The sequence below is a fragment of the Drosophila rhopaloa genome, unplaced genomic scaffold, assembly GCF_018152115.1.
Source record: "Drosophila rhopaloa isolate 14029-0021.01 unplaced genomic scaffold, ASM1815211v1 contig_163, whole genome shotgun sequence".
Classification (NCBI taxonomy): Eukaryota; Metazoa; Arthropoda; class Insecta; order Diptera; family Drosophilidae; genus Drosophila; species Drosophila rhopaloa.
Genome location: NW_025335043.1, coordinates 6832981 through 6853604, shown reverse-complemented (window position 1 = coordinate 6853604; position 20624 = coordinate 6832981). Strand labels below are relative to the sequence as shown.

At 38.5% G+C, this 20624-nt stretch overlaps 1 protein-coding gene across 1 annotated transcript in view; it reads right to left on the bottom strand.

Moving 5' to 3' along the window:
• The window catches only part of LOC108051808, a 47971-nt gene extending 27770 nt beyond the window's left edge, over positions 1 to 20201 (bottom strand). The window contains 2 exon segments of the mRNA XM_017134028.2: positions 15894 to 16103; positions 20050 to 20201. Coding sequence (XP_016989517.2) covers positions 15894 to 15933 — 40 coding nt within the window. The 5' untranslated portion in view covers positions 15934 to 16103; positions 20050 to 20201.
• Between the last annotated feature and the right edge of the window lie 423 nt (positions 20202 to 20624).

Below are 20624 nucleotides of genomic sequence, written 5' to 3'. Positions count from 1 at the left end.
TTATTGAAACTGTGGCTTAGAAGAGCTTTCAAAAGTACTTAAATAATAGAAAGTATATTAATTAAGATAAACAATGAAAATTTAAAAAAAAATATTTATAAGGTTTTTTTCCTTAAAATATAAATAACATATTTTTTGACTATTATAATGGACCTTAAAAAGTGTGTTTTAAGCCTAGCTTTATGATAAAATAATATTAATAGCCAATTTGTTATTAAAAGACCTCATATATTTTGAAAGTAAGCAAGCTGTATTCTTAAATATCTTTTGGAAAAAAATATATAAGGATATGAGTGACCGATTATCCTTGAGTGAGAGTACTGGACTTCAAGCTTCTCAAAATAAAGCCACATTTTAATTTAAAGCCATAAGTACCCCCTGTTACCAAAATTGTGAATCCGAAATGTTTCTAAAATATTTCAAGCCCACTCAAATGGCATTTTCGCATCAAAAATTAAGTAAGACTGAACTGGTGAAGCAACTCTTGCCACATAATTTCTCATTCTCTTTCACAGAGCCCGCTTTCCTTTGCCCCTTTCCCCGCTTTCTTATTTCGCCTTTCTCCGCTCTAAATCTCCGGGTGTTTTTGTGTGCAACACGCAATGACAGTTCACAGCAGACAAAAGTAAGCCAAGTCCAAGAGCGAAGATTGAAGAGCAAGGAGGAGGCTTTGGTCCAGATAACAGCAAAAGATTTCTCTCTTTTTGTAAACACATTTAACCATTATTATTTATTATTACTATAGTCATTGTTGTGCCTGTAGCTGGGCAATTTCATTTCATGCTTTCGAGGGGGGACTGGGAAAACTGGAGAGCCAAAGGAAAAAGGGGACACACCTCAAGTGTAGGAGGGAAAATCCAACAAAGGGGTGGAAAATGCAGGGGCGGATAAAAAAACAGGCTAAGGTCAGTAGCTAGAGTTACCCAGTTAACTACAGGGGGGAAATGGGGTAACGAAGAATCAGGTGAACTGGTCAGGTAAAAGGCATCGGCTTACAGTTGCTTTTCACTTAATTGGATTTGCCTTGGCAGCGTCTCCTTAGCCCGGCTAATAATTGCAGTTTGTAATTATTTTCAGCCCCTTTTACTACCAGCTCCCCAGGATTAGGGATGCACTTGCAAAATGTCAATTGGAAATTAAAACTTTCCCCGGCTTAAGTCGAGCCCAAATAAGGAGCGTTAAAGGAGAAAAACTTTGTGTGTGCGCGAAACAATTTCAATTTGGTTTAATTTCCTCGTTCGCTGTAAATTTATTCAACCTCCCCTTCGATCAGGGGTTTTTCTTTTGATTGGCACTGGTGTGAGCAGGAAATTGAAATACTCACACATTCGCACTCACATTAGGGTGGAAGTTCGGTTAAAAGGAGCACTTGCTTCTGGCACTTTGGCAGCACTTATTTGCATATTTTAAGTAAAAATTTAAATTTGTTCAAACGGAAGCCTTTCTCTTTCTTCTGCTCTTCAGAGTTTGCTGTGAGTGTGTGTGTGTGAGATGTCAATAAAACAATGACGATGTCATTTGATCGCCAGAGTCGCAGACAAAGTCGGTAGTGCTCAGTTCTTCATTTCCCCGGCAAAGTGCAAACTGTCACTTAAAATGCCCCACTCAAGTCGAGTCAACTCAATTCGTTTGTCCCATCGACGGGAGTTGTCGGGAGCTTCAGTTTATGTCACGCATTATTAACACACGCCCCATCGGATGGCAGCACTAGCAGTGCAACGTGGCGTATGCGCAACGACAGTTCTCAAGCAGAGCTACTGCAACTTGGACCGTCTGCCAAGTCGTGAGCTGATTGCCAAACGCATTGCCAACGACTGCACTTGGAGAAGGGTTTTAGAGGATCTTGACACGTAATAAAACTATGATACTCGAGCATGGAATAAAGAATTCCTATAAATTACTGGATCGCGTTTTATTTCGAAATGTTCAGATGTATATAAAAATAAAGAAAATAATAAATTTGTAAAATATATTTCACAATATAGAAATCAAAATTATTAAAGAAACAGTCTATCTTTTTATAAGCTTGACTCCCAAGTGCATTGAAAATTATTTATTTCGAAGCTCGCATTATTGAAATAAAAAATATTTTCATTGATAAAATATAGTAGCTTGGATATATAGATATCCCACATTTTTTCTACAGTGTATTATCTGGGTATGTGTGGCTGAGATTTGTTTTCTCACACGAGAAACGGAGGAATCAGCAGCAGTAGGAGCAAAAATATTGTCCTCGCCCAGTCCGTATTTACGTTTCGTTTTTTGTTTTCCTCTTTTCCACCTTTTTTGCTCCACTGATTTCGTTGTCCGCCTGCACTTATGCAATGCTTTTTGGCACGTCCCGCAATGAACGGAACGTGTCGGGAGTTGGCCATGTGCGACTGTGTGTGTTTAGCGGCACTGAATCTGTGCTTGTGGCATGCAGCTGTGCGGCACTTGCACTAATGAAAAACTCCTGTGGTCGCTCCTTGTCCTTTCCTTCACTCCGGTGGCAGTTTTTGGTCAAATTCCCTAGAGATTTTCGGCCAGGTGGGGGAAAAGTGTCTTTAGCAGCGCAACGAGTTCCATTCTTTATCGAGCGAACTGCTAATGAAGCATCTCCCAACTGGGAGGAACATTGCCCCATCAGCACTGGAGTTGAGGTATCCACTTCACTTATGCTTATGCCGTCTCATTTTCCGTCTCTCTGGAGTTCCCCGAATAATTTCGCGTCAAGGTCACTGGCTTCTTGCTTCTGTGAGTCTTGTCAAGCATATTGATGTCATTATCCTACCTAGGCAACAACAAAAGCCCCAACATCGGCCTAGACAATTTCGGTTTGCCTCATGGAAAATTCCCAGACCTCCTTAGATTTCCTTCCCCCATCCACAAATGCAATCGAGGGAAACGAAGACAGACACACATCGCGGTATTTGCCACAAGCTTTTCTCCGCCTGCTTGTGGCAATTCCAAAAACACTAACAGTCAGAAAAATAATCCTACATGAAACAACAACTTGGAAAAATTTAATTTTGGTCTTAAGCTGTATTATGGAACTAGAAATATTAGAGCTTATTAAAACACACTGATATTTATGCTTAAAGAGAGTGGTTTTCTTTAAATCTCATTTCATTCTCTATACCTTTAAATTTTATTAAAAAAATGTTGTACTGCTCAAATTATTTATTTACATATATACAAAGCATTTATAATTTTGTTGGCATTATAACTAGACCCTACCTCTTTGAAAAATTTCTTAAATTTTTAGTTATTATAAACTGAAAAGCAGAAGGTCACTAAAAACAATAAAATGTGATTGTCCATTTATAAATAAACTAAATAATTAAGTCTTATATACTAACAAACTTCTTAAATATATTTTGCTATTATTTTTCCATAAAGTGTTTATTTATTTCAAAATTCTTTTATTTTACTCCTGAATAAAACCAACATGAAAATAAATTCTTTCTATAAAAATGTATTTAATGACTTTGAATGTTCCAAAGCTGTTTTTTTGTGTGCACTAAAACACACACTTCCCCAACAGTTTCACCCCAAAAAACACAATCCCCTAGCAAACAGTGCCAGCATGATGTCGTCGTTGTCGTTGTCGTTGTCGTTGTTTCGATGTTGTCGCCGCGGTTTTGGTGCCCTTCTCCCAAGCCCCCCTTCCCTGCGCCACTGTCTGCCGTGATTTCTTGCCAACTGATTTTGTGATTTTCACAGGAACAGCAGAGCACCACTTGGGTGGTTGGTGGTGCAGGGGGCGGGGCATAGAGATAGGTGCCCCGGTGGTTGGGGAGTCTGCTCATTAAATACGCTTTGACAATCGCAGTGCTACGCTTCGCTTATCTGATTGTGGGGCAGACAATGATGGATCTGCCGGGTAGTACCTCCGGTTTATTTCAGACCCAACATGTGTGCCACACCCTAATTAGCCGCTTGATCTTTAAATTTGAATGCACCATAAAACAACATATGTTGTGTGTAAATATATACAACAAAAATATATGCAAGAGCCACCCGTAAACAAGTGGATGGTGCAAAGTTGCTTTCCCCCTTTTAGCATTTTCGCATAATTGTTATGTTGATTGCAAATTTGCAACGCGGCGAAAGTAAATTCCCCAAATGCTTGCTAAACAACACTGATGATGGCCAAATGGGGTGGCCCAAAAGCGGGTGCGGCTAGGGTGGCTCGGTAAACTCGAGACGCACTTTTGACATGCAAATTTTATGCAATTTTTATGTTTATGTGTGCATTTCGGGGGGACAAATGTCAAGTGTTGTTTAACCCCATGGCGACGATGTTGCCGTTGTTTCCGTCGCAGCTGCAATTTCATGTTGCCACCGCTCGCCCCGGTGGCATTTGTAATTAATATAATTTCTGTTTTCATACGCATAAATTTTGAAACATTTTCCCCGGCCGGCTTTTCCTCTGCGTGCTGCGTGACTTTTAACGAGCACTTGAAGCCATTTTGTACTGCAATTTGAGCTGCAATTTTTCACACTTGACAACTGACCAAACTCAACCGCCTTTCTCATTTTTCTCCTACTTTCTCTATGCTTTGCTGCACTTTTTTCGTGAGCCGGAAAAGCCTTGGCAGCAACTAATTAAGAAAATATTTGCCAAGCTCTCTCGGCCAAGAGAAATTGGGTTGCTACGGGGATTGGCAAAAGAGAGAAACACTCAGAAAAAATATAGAAACAGTCTTCGAATCAAGCAATGCTATAATTTCAGACATTTAAATTTTCAAATAAATAACAAAGTCTATCATCGAGGAATGGTGAAAACCCTTTTGGACAATAAATGTATTTTCAAGGAAATAAATAAACTTTTTAATTTTTTGAACTGTAAAAATATAGTTTGAAACGCCAAGGAAATATTTATTCTTTTACATCAAATCTAATTAGAGACCTGATAGCAAACTTAAATAACATACTTAACGAATGGCAAAAGGGAATTTATCTTCCTTTTGATGTAAAATATTTACAGATAAGTTAACAAAATATGCTGCTTCTGAAAAATTTAAAATTTCTCGAACTGTAAAAATATTGTGTTCATGCCTAGGATATTTTTCTTGAAGTGTGAAAAGGATATAGCCAAACAGGCAGCCGGGCGAGCAATTGCCGCATTCCGTCTGCTGAGACTTGCTGCAGTTTGTATTGGTCGGGGAAAAGGGATTGGTCGGTTCCTTTCACAGGATGCTGGCACAGTGCAATTCTCGAGAATCAACATCTTTCGGAATGGCAACACCAACTGAGGCGGAAAATTCGGCCACAACAAAATTAAATTTTTCCCATACCCTAACCAAACCAACAAAGCGCCCATTTCCGACCACAGAAAAATAAGTGTCCCCTTAAGTAGAAAATAGTTTGATTTGTAGTTTTGAACTGAAAGTTGTCCAAACTATCCACAGATTAAAGACAAACCCTTTGGAGTTCGGTCAGAACCGCAAAGGACAAAAGTTTCCCACAAAGTTTTTCACAAAGCTAATGTACCCCAGTGGGATTCCCCTTTCCCGAGTTGTTTGCCCTCTGGCCTGCTTCGCTGCACATCAGTTCACTCATCCACGTCCTCATCTTCCGTCTCCTCCACCTTCTTTTCGACCTTCCACCCTTTCACCTCCCCCTTTCGCAGCCTTGAACTGGGTCAGGTGGGTCAGCTCAGGTGCGATTGCCCATCTGCACATTGGAGAAAACTGGATCCCAGATTGTTTCGCCTTGATCTAATATTGATGTAAGGACCTTAAGAAAATATGAAAGTTTTCGCGCAAGAGTATTTTTATCCTCTTATTTTAACTTGATTTTATGCTGTAGCAAATGTAGCAGCAGCATCTTTAAAGTTTTCGATATAAAGAGTGGATTGCTTTTTTTCTTTCTTTACATTTAAATGTGTGCACATAAGTATAACTCGATTTAATAAATTAGTCATTTAATTAAATAATTACACAACGAATAATTGATACTTTGTAAAAATAATTGTACCAAGATTGTATTGATATTTGGTAAAAATTGTTATATAATTAATCCATTTGTATTTTGATTGAAAAAATTAATCTTAAAATTGTATATATTTTTTATAAATGTATTTTATGAAATTCAAATCAAATTCATTTTGTAATTCTTCTTTTAAATAGAACTTAGATTTTAGCTAACTATATTTTAATCGTATCTGTTTAACTATTATATATATTTATTTCAAGGTGCACCTTCCTGCGCAGACCTCATCTAAAATCTGGAGATGAGCTGCCGCTGATGGACATTGTTCATCAACTCAGAGATGCATTCATTCCCTTTCATTCGGACAAAGGCCTCGAAAGTTCTCAGCTCGGTTGAGTTATTCAAAGCCGGTGACCAAAAATGAAGCCATAGCCAAGGTCGCTGGGCGGGGGGATATTGGGGCGGTGGTCCTTCCCTCGTGGAATATAATTTAAGGGGACCAGCGCGCTTTGTTCATGCAAATTGAAGTGCGTGGAGGGGGATAATGATATACACCATCGTGGATTTCACGGTGGGTGGGAAACGCCTGGGTGTTTGGGCAATGGCGTCAATGTAAACAAACCTGCCACATGCAGCGCCGCAAAAATTAATATTTGTATTAATAAAACCGTCGAAGGGACAAGAATTCGGGGGAGGTGAGGGGATGTTCGCAGCAGATGTGCGGTCGTAAGTGTTTACATAACATGTTTTGGATCCCAACACATTTAGCCAGTGGTGAGTGGTTCCCCCAACCCCCGCTGAAGTTGGGATTCTGTGCGGCGAGCGAAGATAAAACGAAAAACGTGCCAAACACCAAAACGCTTAAAATAGACGCCAAAACTTAAGCTATAGAACCTCCCTTTTCGACAGCTAAAACATGGCCAAAAAGAGGGATCGAATCGCGCAGAAAGCGCCTGCAATTGAAGTCGTGCAGCGTACAATTCAATTAACGAAGTTTGCTCTTTTTTTCCCCTGTCTGCTGATTTTTTTATTCCCATTGCGTTCCGTTTGCTGCGTTGGCGGGGACGTCTCAATTTTTAGCCACCGCCGCAGGCCAAAAAGGCAAAAGCGAATGGAATGTCCGTGCCGCATTTAAAAGTCAGGGAAAACAAAAGAGCAAAGATCTAGGAAAATGCTTCAGACAGTGGGCAATAGCTAGAGATTGATAGAGTTTTAAACTTTTCTGAACTTCCTTTGACATTGTGACCATCATTTTTTCAAATGAAAGTTATATATGTTTAACAACAACCCCCACTGCGTATGAGTGATTTATTTGTATTAATCTTTTTCTTTTACCCAAGACCATAAGATGTAGCTAGTTTAATATATTTTTATTAGTTTTCTGTTTGTGAAAATAAAATTGCTTAAGCAAAAAATAAAACGAAATCATAATTCAAAAAGTTATTGATACAATACATTGTTTTTTTTCGGTTCTGTCAAACTTTATGCCACTCATTTGTTTTTCGTGGGTAACATTTTGCACTGCAAACTTTCGGCGAAATGGGAAGCGGCACTAACAAAAGCCTAGCGGCTTAAGTTGTTCATTTTTTGCTCACTTGCCGCACTCATTGCACCCATTGTTTGCCACTTCTCTTTCGACGTTCTGGCAGCTTCTCTCACTTTCGCACTCCTTCACACCCACACTTTGAAACCTCAACACCGCCCACCCACTCGCAACCTTGCGAATTCAATGCCACCCACCGCAGTCACTCACACCCCCGAATATCCACTTGGCATTGCATTGTGGCTTGGCGCCTCGCCAATGGGTATTCATTGGGTGTACACGAATTCTTTTCTTCAAATTTAATGGGAAACATTCTATAAATTTGAATTGATCGAAAGATCAGGTGGAAGAAGTACCTAAACAATAATAAAAAATAAATATGTTATAATTAAATAATAAGAAATTATCAGGTGATATTAGAATAAATAATCTTTGGCGCTTAGTCTGTGCCCAAAAAATGTTAACAAGCTCCCACGATAAAAGATAAAGTTAATTTAAATTGTTTCTCACATGTTTTCAAAAAGTGAACCTTTGAAAAATTACCTTCTATGCCACAAAATAAATATGTAAACTTTTTAGAAACCACATTTTTGACACATGCTTGAGCCCATAAACTTTTTAATGAAATTTCAAAACATGCCATTTTATGAAGAAAAAACATAATTCAATGTTTTAGATTCCCTGTTACTTTATTGTAAACAATTTTTTAATGGTTATTTTAAAGTCGATGCTCCAAAATCTTCTGCTTTTCTTTTGTTTCGCTATTTTTTTTGTATATTCCACTTTAACCAATTCGCTGGAGCGAGAATGAAATGGCATTGAAGAGAAATAAAACTTCACACCATTACCGACACCTTATTTCCTTCCCATCCCGCAGGTTTGCTTCTGCTTAGCTATAAATGAAATGCAGTTAAGTGGATGTCGACGGGAGTTTATAGTGGCTCTGTGCAGATGTTCGAGTTGGATTCTAGACAAGCCACGCAGAAAAAGAATAATTACCGAAGATGTTGAAAAATTACATATTGATTTTTCTTATCAAAAATAATATAATGCAATCTACACCTTCTTGAAATACATATCTATTTTTTAAGTTTGTAGCGGGGTAAATGTAGATAACAGCAAACAAACAAAGCAGCTCCAGAATATTGATGAGTGTCCCTTCAGTTGTTGTGAAACTCGGTGTTGAGTGATTGAATTCTCAACGACCGTTTGAGTAACTAAGTGGACTCATGTGTGTGTGTTTTTGCAGAGGGGCAATGGGTGGGGTTTGCCCAAGTTCCTTGGACCTAATGAAGCCGCTCTAGTAGCAGTTGTCATGCCAGCTTATTTAATTAACTCAACTCCCGCCAACACGCTGTACAATCCCAAACGTTGCCACATATTTCCGTCGCTAATTAAGAGCAACAGTGCAACTTCAGCTGCAACTGCAATTGCAACTACAACTGCAGTCACGACAACTCTCTAGCTGCAGGCCAAGCAAATATTATTAAAATAAACTGGGACTGGACTGCCTTCTCCCTCTTTGTGCTGCAACTTTGTTGAGCTCAGTCAAACAGTGCGTTATAAAAGTGTGCACTTAAAGGGTATTTAACTGTGAAAGGCAACATGGGAAGTGGGAAAATTAAGTACCTTAGTTAAGGGGTTTTTTTCACCTACGTAACTTTTAATAAAAATATGCGTTATATTCAATTAAAGTGAAAAATCATGCACCACATTATCGAAATATATACATGCATAAATGCAACAGTGAAATTTATTTTAGATATTATTAATATATTATTAAATAAATTACATTTTATTTACTTGCCAAATATCTAACCATTTACAGCTCATTAAAACCTATAACTATGTAAATTTAATTCCATGCATTTTTATAAACTTTTAGAAAGTTAAAAAAGTTACAATTTATAAGTTTGCTCCTTGTTAGTTGACAAATAACTTTACTCACTCTTTCTTGTTTTTCTTTTAATTATAGTTTGAACAGCAAAAAAAAAAATGGTTTAGCTAATTTCATAGAAACATTTTTTCAATGAAATTCAAACCCCATTTGACAACTGTTTTACCAAAAAATAATTTCCTAAAACCTTGTATTTAAGTCAGGACATGTTTTTGTGGCCTTTGGCCGGGAATAGTTGGCAAAGTTTAATGAGCAACAATGCCGGTCCTTTTCGTGCGAAAAACTGTCAAACATTGGGGAACTGGCAAAAGTTGCACACACTATAATACACACATGTCTGCCACGCCCACACACTTAGTGGGCTGTCTTCGTAATGGCTTTTGGTTAGAAGAAAGAGAAAAGTGATGAGAAAAGGGGAAGGGGGAAGGAGCGGGACGAGTAGAGGTGGCCGAGACAAAAGGCAAAGCAAAAATTTGCGGCTACAAGTTCATTTATCATTTTGCTTGAGTAATTGAAATTTCAACGTCGCCGGTCGCAAAAGCAGCGAGAGTGGGGCAATCAGGAGGAGCTAGGTGGTGCCGGGTGGTTCCGGGTGGTGCAAAGTGGTGCTGCTGGGTCTTAGGAGCTCCACGAGCAGCATCCAAGGGACCGGGAAACCAAGTGGAGTCGGAGCCAATACATTAGACGCTTCCGCCAATGTTGCCGTCTGTCCGGACACATCTTTCGCTTTGAACTTAATGGATATGAAATACATAAAAAATGTATACATATTCCCCGACACCAGAGACTTCCTCTATAACACCCGACATGCAAAAAAAAAAAAGAAAGGAACCCCGCTCAAAGTCACCAAATGGCGAACGGAAACTCATTCAATGAGACTCGCTTCTCCTTTGCACTTCATTTTTTTCTTCCTTCTTTTTTTTTTTAAATCGATTGGGGATTACTTTCGGGGCATCGCTCTTCATTTTTACCTCGTTTCACATATTTATTTTTGGGCCCCTGGATTATCCCTCGGGCCGGTCGGTTCTTAAAGCTTTTTGGGCCGTTTGCTTACGCATCGCCGCACAAATGATTTATAGGTTAGACAAAAGGGCAAAAATTGAGGCAAGCCCTCACCTCACCTCATACCACCCGCTGCTGCTGGCTGACACAAAAATGAAATCATTTGACCATAAACATTGAACTAAATTCAAAATCAATTTAGCGTAATAATAAAAGCCAGGAGGCTGTCCTAGAAGTCTGCTGTTGGCAATAATGTCAACAATTGACTTCAATTGCCGTTGAATGGGCCACTGGCATACGGAAAATAAACTGAAAAACTGATATACGTGATGATTTTCAAGAGCTTTGATAGGATTAAATGGGCAATAAATAAGATACACATTTATTCAAAATGATTAAGGGATTCCCTTGGCAACGGGATAGCCAAACACAAAAACTTGACGAAAAGTTGGAAAGCTTAAGTAAAGCCAACTAAGAAACTGCAAAGTAAACTTCTTTGGCAAAATGTGTTTTTATTTTCGCTTCCAGTAGCAGTCTGTTGACTTTAAAGTTGCAAACTTTCGCTGCGATATGCATATAGTAAGGGCCCATAAAGATGCCATGAAAGTCCTGGCCAACTCCGCCGACAAATAGCCATAAATAAGTGCTGGGGCCAAATACCCATGCTCGCTCTTGTGTGTGCTACCTATTGGCCATTGTTGGCCCAGATCGGCGACAACTGCAGCAGTCGGACTCTTGGCCTGGCCCAGAGCTTATTTATGCCCCCAGTCTCAGCCGAAGAAGCCAAGAAAAAATGGGTGGGGGGGTGTGGTAAAAAAACGCTGGCCAAAAGTCAAGTGAATTTCCTTAGCGCACACACACACAGACACAAAGCCATGAAATGTAGTTTGTTATGAATTTCAGCTACATCCTTTTCTCGGTTTTGGTTTTGGCGTACACTTTTTCCTCTTTTGTATTTTTTTTTCGTTGCCAGAGAAGCGGGTCGCAAACACATCCGTAAACAATTTGTTCATGCTCCTATTCGCTTTTATTTTTCTCGGCTTTTTGTTGCCGCTCCCCGATAAGCAAAATAAAGAAATGAAACGGGGAGAATTGAAAATAGGCAACCCTATTACAAGGGATACAAATGGCAGCCCAACAAAAACAATTCAAATGAACTGCGAACCCAAAAAGGCGAAACACGAGTGGCTCTGGAATTTTTCAAGTTTTTCCAAGCGCGCGTTTCCCATTTAAAAAAAGGGTTAAAAAGGGGCAATCAACGCCCTGGGTGGCAATTGGTAGGAAAAGGGTTAAACGGAAGTGTGCGAAAGAGTTTCCAGTATCATGGTTGAGTTATGCGATGTCGTTAATCAGCGTGATTATGATCCATTGGTTCTTTAATCCGTAAACTGCTGTAATTATTGTTGTTTACTTCAGAAGGTTGTTTCATGTCCTCAAGTAATTTAATTGCATTGGCAAGTGCTAAAATTAAATTGAACAAAGCTTTCGTGTTAATTAACCTAACTATTTGGTAGTCAAAATCATAATTGAGTGCCTATAATATCGGAAATTACATTTTATTAAGCATTTCATTGATTTATAATCGTTTTAAAGCTGATAGGACAAGTCGGATTAATTTGGGCAGACACATTTACAAAGAAAATTGCTAGGAATATGCAAATATTGCTGGTAAATTTGGCATACTTTGATTTTCTAGGCTTTCTTACCTGAATAAATTTTCACAATAAAATAAATGATGTGTCAGAATGTAAAGGATTATTTTAATGAATGGCATTTGCTTAAGGATATTTTTTGTAATAAAATTAAATTAAAATCGATAAAAGGTATATACCCGAACTATTATGATATAATTCAAGCTCGTGGCATTTTGTTTTTTCGTTTTAAAGAATTTTAAAGAAGGATGTCTTAAAAATTAAAATGTTTTTAATGTTTTTTTTAGTAGTTCTTTTTCAGTAATTCCTTGATTGGCCACTCCTAAAAGCTATTTTTGAGTGCAGTGAATCAGAAAAGAGACAGTAAATAATTGTATTAAACTGTTGCTGTAAATTAAAGTGGAAAAGAGGGTGGTGGGGTGAAAACTCTGACTTGGCCGATTCCCGATGGCGTTGGTGTGAGTGAGCCTTTTCTTTTCCATCACTTGTGTGTGTGAGCGTTTGCCTGTGTCAACGTAATTTTCCCCTGACTTTCTTTGCTCCACTTCAGCTCTCATTCTTGTTTGCCATTTCATTTCCATATGCACAAAGCAAATAGGCAAACAATCTGGTGGGGGAGGGGGTATATGGGGTGAAATGGGGGGAAAATCGGAAAAGGGGGCGGTGGGGGTGTGGCATGCGAGTTGTGAGTGAATGTTAATACCGGCCCGATACAATTTTGTTGGTGGTTGTCTTGGCAGCGGGTTAGATTCCAGTCGGAGGTTTGTGGCATCTTGACAGCCAACAACTCACTGCTCAGTGACACGTGTGAAATGTTGTGTTCTGCGGAATCAGGGGGCCAGTCGAACGAGGAGGGATATACCGGGGTCGATTCCAAGTTTTTTGACACATACAAGGGGCGAACGATGGCAAATTGGAAAGTCAAGCCGAAGTTGACAGGATTTGCGCGCAAAAGGATTTACCCGGGAAATATAGCGAAAAATACACAACAAAAAACTTTACAGTTCGATTTACCAATGCTTCTGAATGGTTAGTATTTATTTTCCTTGCAAATATTTAATAGTAATAATAGGTGGTAATATTTAGTTAATATTTAGTGGTCAAAATGTAAGGCTAAAGAGAATTCAGTTGGAAATAAATAACAGAATAAAAATCTGTCGATATAAACAAAGTATTTTTAATTATACGAAAAAAATGTGATTAACAATTCGTTATCATAATTGTTTTAAACCCATATCAAAAAAATTGTTGAAAAGTATAAGAAGTATTTAAATGACCCTACCTATATTTTAACTAAATTATATATTTCATTCGACTTTTATTAAAAATCATATGAAACATACATGAAACAACTTTTTTTGGCATCGATCTTATGATTTATAACAAATATATTTAGAATTCCATATTAAAATATTGATAATATTTTATTCCTATACAGAAATTGTGCATGTCAAAATATGAGAGGAAACTTTTTTTGGCTGTCAATATGAAAATAATATTTATAATATTTTTTTCCTGTACAGCTACATGTTGTGCATTTTGTGTGTAGGGAGTCGAACAGGAAAAGGAAAAGGAATTGGAGCAGGAGCTGTTGGATCCGCCGCAGCAGGATAATCGACTGCCTGTCATTGTGTTTACACTAAATTTCAATTAAATTTTGAGGCCTCCTTTGACAACTGACAGTACAAGAAAAGCGGGAGGCTTCCGGAATAGGAATATTCAAGTAGTATATAGAAGCGCAAGAGAAACAATTGCCGATGCCACTTGCCACTTTTTGGCAAACGACAACAAATCTCGGCCAAAACTTTGGAAACAATCTTATGCGGGAAAATGAAGCCACTTTTGCTTAGCGCCCACAACAACAAAAATAACAACAGCAAAATCCGAAAAAGGAAATTCTAAAACAAAAAAAAAGAAAGAAAATACCAGCAATCCGCCAAAGTGGGCGGGGATTTGCCAACTGGATTTAAAATGGAAATTATTTGAAGAAAACCAATTCGCTTTATTACTTTGGGGCATACGCAGCTAAGTAAAACAAGAGCAGTCGACGGTAAAGCTGCCAGCAACAACAACAAAATACCCCAGCAACAAAAACAATAACAATAACAAAAAACATTGGGGGAGCAACCAAAGAACAACAAAAGCAAGCGACCATAAAAATTAATGCAATAAAAACACATGGCCAAACTGGCAGGAGCAAAAGCCCAAACAAAGGACACAAACAATGAAAAGTTGGCTGCCAGAATGGCAAAGAAATAAAGCCAAATGGATGGATGGGATATACAGGTATAGTGTTAGGATCGATAAGTTTTTGCTTACACAGCCATCCAACATCGAATGACAAACAGGAATAAAATACAATTATTGGGTTATTGCAAACTTTCAAGAAAAAAAGTTGGGTGTGTCAACTCATAATAATATGGAAATTATTGGGTTATATACAAAATTGCTTAACATTGTTTATATTTACCAATAACATAATTTATTATTAAAATGTAAGAGATGATTATCATAAAATTTTTTTTTTAAATAAAGAGTTGTCAATACATGGAAGTTAAAAATGAAAAGAATGTATTTTAAATGTATATTAATTAACTAGATGGCTTCAAAACTCTCATGGCAGTACATTCAGTTTATATTTCCAATAAAAACCATCCTTTATGAAAAGTCCGCTAATGTCAGTGGGAGCTTTAATAGGAAAGGAGAAAAAAGTATGTGGGCAATGTGAAGGCTGTCAGGACTCCTTGGCTTTTTCTTGCCCTTTTGCTCTGTGCAGGCGGCACGCAATTAAAAGGACTTTCGACTCATAAACATTGCGCTTGAGTGGATGGCCCTGTGGCAGCAGAACCACCCAACCACCCACTCCCTCACCCAACCACCCACTGCCTGTTGCTCTTCGCCTGATTGAGCTCACAGTTTGCGGCTCATAAAGTCAGAGTCTCGGGCATAATTACACTTTTCAATTATGCATAATTATGTGTAGAAAGCAATTTGTGTGTGTTTGGAGCGCGTTTAAAATTTAAAGTGCAGTGACACCAGTCGCCTTTCGCCCCTCGCCCCTCACCCTTTACCCTTAACCCCTGACCCCACACTCCACGTCCATAACCCTTAACCCCGCATTCCTCATTGGAGCTGCTGTTATGCGATATGCCCTTAAAAACGACCCCAAGCGACCAGCAAGCGACCGCATTTGTTTGCTTTGGCTCCACGTTGCTATCTCACTTTTTACACTGAAAAAAAGTATAACCAGAATTCAGAAAATAGTAAGAACAACATAGGAATCATTACTTTTAAAGTGGGAGAGTATTTGTTTAATTACATTAAAACGATAAATAAACTTTTAAACAACCGAAAAAAAATAAAGAACAAAATAAATTTTCTTGAAAAAATCTAAAATCGATTAAGATTGAGTAAATTTTATGAGGCACTGTTGATTTATGGGATACATTTTGCTATCTCAATTTACTATTGTAATTTTCTGTAGATAAAGATTTTTTTTAAATAAATGTAGAGTAAATAGAATAAAAGGATGGAAAAATGTTAAATTTAATGATTTTTCTCTCGATGTACCCATCGCTTTCACTGCTCCTGCTGCGGTTGGCAGTGGCCATGTCAGAAGAGCAGCACAGGACTGCAAGGACAACGCAGCAGGCAGAAACATAAATCAGGATTTTCGCAGCCCGAACCACAAATGTTTTTAAAAGGATTCAGCGCCCGGCGAGGCGGCAACAATAACAACCTTGAGCAGGGTGGTATAGAGCCTATATTGTATATGTATATATATATTGCTGATAATCTTATGCATGCTTAAGCAGGCTACAGAATATGGGATGTGCGGTGGGAATATACTATATGGAAGGATCGGGGGAACTTGACTTACCCGTCAGGCAGCAGAAAAGTGCCGTCCACAGGGTCAACATTTTGCGATGACCCACTCGACTTGCGGTCTCTTTTTAGTGTTGCAGCTCTACTTCTTTTTCACTCCTTCCAATCCTCGTTTGATTCTGTTTTCTATCACTTTATCGGTTTTACTTTGCGTCCTATCAATTCGCACTTTGTTTGCTTTGAGAGCTTTGATCTATGACAATCTCTGGGGAAGATATATTTTTGTTTTGATTACCCTTATTCACACACAACACTTTTTTCGTGTCTCTCTTTCTATTAGCCCTCGCTACAGAGAGAAAAATATGGTATTTAAATTTTCTTAAAAAATTAATACATTTTTTTGAGAAAATAATATTTAAGTAAGCCTTATGAGAAGGTCTCTAGCCATAAAGTTTTAAGGGGCCTTAAAGTAGTCAACTATTATTATTAAAAATAGCTTTTAAGATTGTATTACCAATCAAAATATACATCTCATGTCGAATAATAAATAAGATATTAAAAACTAAACATTACTTGATTTTTCTTTAAAATCTGATATAAGGTTCAGCTAACGTATTTAAGATCGTAAAAAATGATATACTGAAAATACACTTCAAACTCTCAAACCAAATGTGGAATGTAAAACGTGATTATCATTTCTAGTATAATCTCAAATCTATTTTATTTTTCTCTCTGCAGCTGCAACTCTTTCTGATTCTCTCTTTTCGTTTCGCGTGAATTAAACACTTGCAATGACATTTAAAACACTTAATATCAATGGCAGACAATTTAATCCTTTAACGTTCGTTTGTTGAACTTTTTGTGCAATGTCCTTGTTGTTGTTCGTCCTTGTTGCTGCTGCTGCTACTGCGTTGTTGTTGCAGTTGCAGTCCAGTTTGCTCTTTTGGCTCGTTCTAGGCCGATATTTTTTTTGTTGCCCTGCTCGTTTCGCATTTCCACGAACGACTTTTTATTTTCTTTCCGCCTGGAACGTACCCAAAAAGAATTGATTTTCGTCTGGGGCTAAAAAGGTTTAAGAGGAATTTCATTTATCCTGTTTCTGGTTGTTTTTTTTTTTGCCGATGCTCCCCTTGCTGTTATGGAACATAAATTGATTAAATTTGTGTTGATGTCGGGTCTGATAAGCCAGATTTTGACAGAGTGCCTGGCACGTAAAATATTGTTAACTAAAACTTAGCATAAATTGGCATTTCCCATTTGGAAAAGAGCCAGGAAAAGCTTAGTGCTAGCCAAGGGAATTTTTGAAACAGCAATCAATACATAATTGAAATTATTGGTTGTCTTGTGTGTAAAGGGATTAAAAAGGCCTTAAAACTTTCCCTCCTTTAAAACACAAAAGTTTAAACTACAAATTAGAAGAACATGCCTTTGAGGCAACGCCCAACCCGAAACTTTCCTTCGATTCTCTTTTAAATACCACCTCACATCAGGCAATTAATTATGATTAATGCATAAGCCAGAATCAGTTATTGACGAAAGTTGGGAATTCTATCTGGTCAGCTGGCTTTCCCTGCATATTTCATGGGCCAAAACTTCTGTGGCATGTGTCCGAATCCGAAAATAAATCCCCGCCCCCAGTACTACCGAAATTAGATGGAGTTTTTTGGAAGTCTGTTCAAAACAGTCACGCCTCTTTTCCACATATTTCCGCCTGCGGCTATTTTCAGACCTGCTGCCATCCATTTACTTTGGCATCAATCAATTGCCCGGCCCAGGGGAAAACTTTACCGCACTTTGGTATTTCCCTCACATCTAATTTGTTAAACATTTGCAAGGGAATTGCCTTTTTCACACGCCCCTTCGAAAACGGTGTGTGTTTTTCTCTGGAAATTTTTTCCCTCGCACTGTGTGAAATTAATTAAAACTTAATTAATTGCTAACTTCGCTGGGGCGAGGGAAACAGAACAGACAGACTAATGAGAAGGGGGAAGGGATTAAGGTCCGAGTTCAACTGCAGCTCTCATTTGACATGCAGAGAGAAAAAATTAATCATGTGGTTCAGAGCGAAAAAAAACGGAAAAAAAGTCATACAGACGATAAAACGAAAAATGAACCATGTCAAACATTAATTTCTATGCTTTATATTTATTTGTTTTTAATAAAGTAAAATTTTCATCATTAAAATGTATAATTATGAATAGTATTGGGAACTATAATTAAATATGATATGCAACTGTGATTGCTTTAAACTCTTTGCAAAGAGTATTTCATTCTGCTTGGAAAAATAAAGACAGAATATTATATACGGTTATGAAAAATATATAAAAAATAAATCTCCTGAATATTGTTACAGAGAAATTAAAAAAAAATTTAAATGAAACTTTAAAGCATGAACAGTAAGTAAAAATCCTATTACGGATGGCAAAACCTTACTCATTCACATGAAGATATAAGATTTGCCAGATCAAAGACCATAATAATCTAAGTTTTATAATTAAATAAAATATGAAAATATGATGGAAGTCCATTAATATTGTTATCCATTAAATCCCCAAAAAATCGTAATTCAAGATCATATTTTGCTCTGTGGCCTAATTTTTTCTCTCTGCACGATCCTTTCTGTGTGACTTCAATCACAAGTGGCTGCTGCTGACATGTTGTCCCCTCTCCTGCACCTGCCCCCACTCCTCCCTGGAATCCTGCCTGGAATCCTTGGCCACTTGTCACTGTTGCTTCCGTAATGGAATTAGAGAGGGGCAGGGTGCGTGGGAATGTCGGGGAGGGACAAGGCCCCAGGCAAGGACTCAGTGATTCAGAGACGGAGTCTGAGACTCCTGCCAACGTCAGCAATGTCTCTCAAAAGTGTTAACGCACTCAATTGCTCTGGCCATCTCTTTCTCCGCCAACTAGGCCCCTCTCTTTCTGCCCATGGCCCCCGGGTCCTTTTGCCTCTCTCTCTAATTGTAAGCGTCTGCATTTAACTTCTCAGCTTGGGGGCAGTGTCTGCTCTAATGCTTAGTAACTGTGATTAGGAGGAAACTTTAGTTCCGGGTGGGTTTAATTCGCCACCCACTTTCCCCCGGGGCAATCTTTGCTTTGCTTTTGTTTCTGCCCCATTGTGTGTCGTCTAATTCCTGGTGTATGAATATTTTATTGAGGAAGGTTTTCTCTTTTTATTGGCAACATGGCATTATGTGCGAGAACAAAGAAAGGATACAATTAAATTTTTGTTTGGGTATGGCAGCTACAAACCCACATAAGCTGATGGCCTTAAAAGTTGATACCCCAAACAATAGTGTTGGCGAAAAGGAAAACGCTAAAAAGCCAAAGTACTTGACACTCGACAAAACTTTTTCATCAACAACTGCAGTTGTGATGGTGAAAGTTTTTCCAAAGGAAACTTAATTTTCTCAAGCAGCCACAATATCTTATCATACGCATACGAGATGTTTTTCAGTTTCTTCAGCCAGGCACATTGCGCATACGCACTGTGATCAGCCAGATTGGAAGTCTGTCGTAAATTTCCCTGCACACTTGTTTTCCGTTAGTTCTTTTAGTGGTTGCTGGGCCCGAATATTGGATTACACAAAAAAGTGTATTAACGCTCGATATTTTTGTGGCAGCAATTTCTGTTTTGACGCAGATCAAAGATAGTTTTCCTTGGTTTTTTTGTTTTTTGTTTGGTATTTTGGTGTTGTTTTAATTTGTTAATTTGTGTTTGGGGGACTGGTATCCCCTCGTCTGTCTAAATATAAAACAACTTAATTTGCTGCATGCTAATGAGGCGTAGGGGATGGGAAAGGGGGCGGGGCTGGAGGTCGTTGTGGGGGCGTTTAACACTTTTATAATTTGTTTGCCTGCAGACGGATTGCTCTGCAGCTTTTATTCTGGTCTTTTGTCGCCTGCCATAGCTGACAAGCTGCTAACACGCACCGAATTTCGTTAGATTTCTTATTACATTTTTGGTATATACGTTTTTTTTGGTGGCGATGTCGTAAAATATTCGCGTGCCGAGCGCGTTTTGACTTGGCCAGCAAAAGCAACAACAGTTAGCAGTAACAGTAACTGGAACAACAACAAAGCGACAAAAGGTCATTCAATTTTCGACTGCCGGCAAGGGGGCAATGAGGCTTTTCCTGCGTTTTCACACGTTTTCCAAAATTTACGACCCAATTGTGCCCGCTTTTCTTATCCGTTTGCACTCCACTCACACTTTTGCCTCGAGTCACAAAAACACACACACACACCCGCTGGTCCGGAAAATGTCGCGCCTCACGTATTTGGGCCTCACATTTCCATCAACTTTTTCTTGGATTTTCCACGCGCCTTTCCGCGTCTTCGCCTTTCGTTCACCGTCGATGTCGCGCTGAAACTGAAACAGAAACTGAAACTGATTTCTGCCAGCAGTGGAGCATTATTTTGGGGACTCGAGGGGAATTTCCGAGCACACACGAACCTTTATCAGCGGCGATTCGGGTTTGTTGTCTTCGTCTCGGGAAAAGTCGGGGAAAGGGGGTGGGAAAATCGTGTCCCGAGCATTTCTACTCCAGCTGAATTCGCCGCCTATCGCTCTCTTTTCTGGCCATACTCTCTTATATTTACCAAGAAATGCTCTTTCAAGGTCTAACAATAAAATGTTTTAAATAGTTTTGGAAATTTGCGATTATTATGTTAGTGGCAACAGGGGGAATAACTTAATGATTCCGAATTATGTGGTCCCGCTATGAAAACATATTTTACGATTGTCTATTTAACTGGTTAAGTTTATTTCTATGGTGGGAACTTA